Genomic DNA, 3,558 nt, shown 5'->3' with positions numbered 1-3,558 from the left:
CAACCAACCAAACGTATTAAAGCTTTTAGACACTTCAAACAAATCAAGGCCGATGTGGTTTGTCTCCAGGAGACTCACTTATCCCAGTCGTTTAACCTATCATATCTGCATGCTAATTACCCCTTATTTTTTTCAGCTTCCGCATCAACGAAACAGAGAGGAGTCCTGATAGCGTTTGGTCGCTCTACCCCCTTTATATGTCAGAAGGAGATCAAGGACCCGGAGGGCAGGTATTTGATACTGGTAGGCTCAATCCATGATTGCTCAGTCACTTTGGTATCCTATTATGCCCCCAATACAAGCCAACTAGGCTTCTTCACTCATTTACTCCAGGTCATTGACTTCCATGCTAGAGGGACCCTGATCATGTGTGGGGACTCCAATCTCTTGCTACATCCACATATTGACAGACATGATCCCACCCACCCGGCAACCTCCTCTACTGATCTATCTTCAGCCAAGAGGTTCAGAACCTTGCTGGCCCAATATCACCTAACCGATTCCTGGAGGGAGCTCCACCCGCTTAAAGAGCAATACACGTTCTACTCGAATCCTCACAATGTCTTCTCACGCATAGATCATATCCTACTACGCCCGGATGCCCTTACAAAGGTATCCTCGGCCGTGATCAGCCCGATACCCTGGTCGGATCACGACTCCGTACTGATTAATATTGCTTTGACTATCCCCCACCCGAAAGGATTCTCCTGGTCACTGCGAGACTCCTTACTTACCAACCCTGATATCTTGACATCAACTCAAGCTTCCCTGACTGAATACTTTCAATTGAACTCCAACTCGGTCTCTTCACCGATAACGGTCTGGGAAGCCCACAAACCCACAATTAGGGGTCGGCTGATTCAACTTGCCTCCCAAGCCAAACGCAAAAGGACCTCTCGCATTGATCAGTTAGAATCTGAACTACTAATAGCCTCTCAAACTTTTCAACAGAGGCCCACTCCTGAACACAGGTCTCGATTGTCCCATATTCGCACAGAATTAAATCTTTGTCTGACACACCTATCGAATGATAGATTAGCCTGGACAAAACATAGGTTCTACCTCAAAGGAGATAAACCCGACTCAATGCTAGCACATAGACTTAGAGAGGCCAACCCCAGAAGAAACCCTATTCAATTGCGCCTGGGAGGGGCCCCTCTCACTGCCCACCCTATCAAAATACTGGATGCGTTTCAATCCCACCTGCAGAACCTATATCGTGCCACAGGTACCATAAACAAAACCAAACTAGATGCATTCTTCTCTAAGCTAAACCTTCCCACCCTCTCTGAAGACCATAAACAGCTAATTGATTCCCCCATTGAGACAGCAGAAATCATTGACACAATTAAACATCTCAGTACTGGCAAACGTCCTGGACCAGATGGCTTCAGTGCCATCTATTACAAAAAATTCTCGGATACTCTTGCTTCTCCCATGACAGCATACTTCAATGCCTTACGCGATGGAGGCACATTGAGGCAGGAATCACTGCTATCCTCCATTTGTATGATTCCCAAACCAGACACCGACAATACGTCCTGTAATAACTATCGTCCAATCTCATTAATTAATGCAGATCTGAAAATACTCACCAAGATCCTGACCCTTCGTCTCCGATCTCCCTTGTTAGAACTGATATCTAAGGATCAAGTGGGTTTTATGTTGGGACGTCAAGCAGGAGACAGTGTCCGTAGAATATCCCATTTACTACACATCTCCCATCAGAGACAAATTCCAACCATGTTACTAGCTTTGGATATAAGCAAAGCATTTGACTCTGTTGGGTGGGACTATTTGAATTATACCCTCACCAGATGGGGCTTTGGCCACTATTTTATGAAATGGATAGGGGCGCTGTATTCCAACCCGACAGCTTACATCCAGTATCAGGGTTTTCACTCACGCACATTTGACATTACTAGAGGGACGAGACAGGGCTGTCCTCTCTCCCCCCTTCTCTTCGCCCTGGCCATAGAGCCACTTGCTCAGGCTATACGACAACACACTGACATTAGAGGTCTAGAAGTCGCAGGTTATCATCACAAAATTAGCTTATTTGCTGACGATGCACTACTGATTCTCACCGAACCCCTGATATCTCTCCCAAATCTCCAACCTTTATTAAAACTATTTGGTGGCCTGTCGGGTCTCTATGTTAACATGGACAAATCCAAAGCACTTGATGTCTCTCTCCCCCCTTCTCTGCGCTCCTCCCTACAGCACTCCTTCCCATACCAATGGGTGAATTCGGAGTTACCCTATCTTGGGATTTATCTTACCTCATCCTACGCTCAATTGTATCAGGCCAACTATCCCAAATTATTTTCTCATATGGAAGCTTTACTGTTCTCATGGGAGAAACATCCTCTCTCCTGGCTTGGTAGAGTCGCGGCGGTCCAGATGACCCTACTTCCAAAATTCCTGTATCACTCGAGAGTACTGCCCGTTCCCATCCCTGCCTTTCGTCTTAGACAATTCCAACGACGCATACTTCGGTTCATATGGAAAGGAGCATTCCCAAGGGTCTCCCAACAGATTCTGTACCGAAGCAGGAGAAGGGGGGGCCTGGGACTTCCCTTTTTCCACAAATACTACCAAGCCTCCCAATTGGCCCCACTGGTGTGTTGGTTTCAGAAAAGCGAAATGCCATTATGGGTCTCGTTGGAAGCCTACGCATGTTCCCCGACGGCTCTACTTAACCTTCCATGGATACCTCCCAAAATGTATAGATCTCTGGATAACCCAATTCTCACGCATACCTTAAAACTATGGGACGGGATGCGCCGCCTCCTAGGTTGGGTATCCCCCCACAGGCCCCTGATGTCCATTCATGGTAATCCACTGTTCCAACCGGGCTACTCAGATCTAGCTGCTTTCCAACACTGGCGAGGCAAATCCTTGAATATGATTATGGACTTCTGCTCAGAGACAGGAATCACTCCATTTCCTACACTCCAGGCCAAACACCAACTGACCCCAAGACACATCTTTCAATTTTTGCAAATTAAACACTTCATACAGACCCAATTGGATGAATCAAAACCCCCCCCCCCCCTTACTTCATTTGAGAAATTTCTACTCCACGATACCAACAGTACAGGACCGATATCAGCCCTATATACGATGATACTGGACCAACTACAGACTTCTCTCCCTTCTTATACCACCAAATGGGAACAAGACTTGGGCTGTAATATCTCTCCTGACACGTGGTCCCAGATATGGGTGACGACCTCACGAAGCTCAGCTAACGTTCAGGCGATAGAGGCTAATTATAAACTGCTCTTTAGGTGGTATCTGGTGCCCCTTAGGATCTCTAGAGTGATTCCATCTTACTCACCAAATTGTTTCAGGGGTTGCCGGGTGGAGGGGTCGGTATATCATATCTGGTGGGCTTGCCCAAAGGTAAAGAGATTCTGGCATAGGGTGTATCAACTCCTCTACACGGTCACGGGCAAAACATTTCGCAAAGACCCTTTGGAGGCCCTGTTACATAAAAAACCCATGGTGTGTACCACCAGACAACATCGACTAGTCACATTCATACTTACAGAG

The 3,558-nt window shown here is 46.7% G+C and overlaps 1 protein-coding gene across 2 annotated transcripts in view; it reads right to left on the bottom strand.

The window, feature by feature from the left end:
* The window catches only part of PTCHD1 (patched domain containing 1), a 176,828-nt gene that overhangs the window by 130,727 nt on the left and 42,543 nt on the right, over nt 1-3,558 (bottom strand). Inside the window, exon 3 of one of the 2 annotated variants that reach the window (XM_018554455.1) lies at nt 2,414-2,442. The exons of the other annotated variant lie outside the window; for it this stretch is intronic. Within the exon in view, the coding sequence (XP_018409957.1) occupies nt 2,414-2,442 (29 nt within the window). The remainder of the gene's footprint in view (nt 1-2,413; nt 2,443-3,558) is intronic. 2 annotated transcript variants of the gene reach the window in all.

Source organism: Nanorana parkeri, unplaced genomic scaffold (assembly GCF_000935625.1).
Source record: "Nanorana parkeri isolate BGI_ZX_2015 unplaced genomic scaffold, ASM93562v1 scaffold159, whole genome shotgun sequence".
Lineage (NCBI taxonomy): Eukaryota > Metazoa > Chordata > Amphibia > Anura > Dicroglossidae > Nanorana > Nanorana parkeri.
Note: the sequence above shows the minus strand (reverse complement) of the source record. Positions and strands in the feature narration are given on the sequence as shown.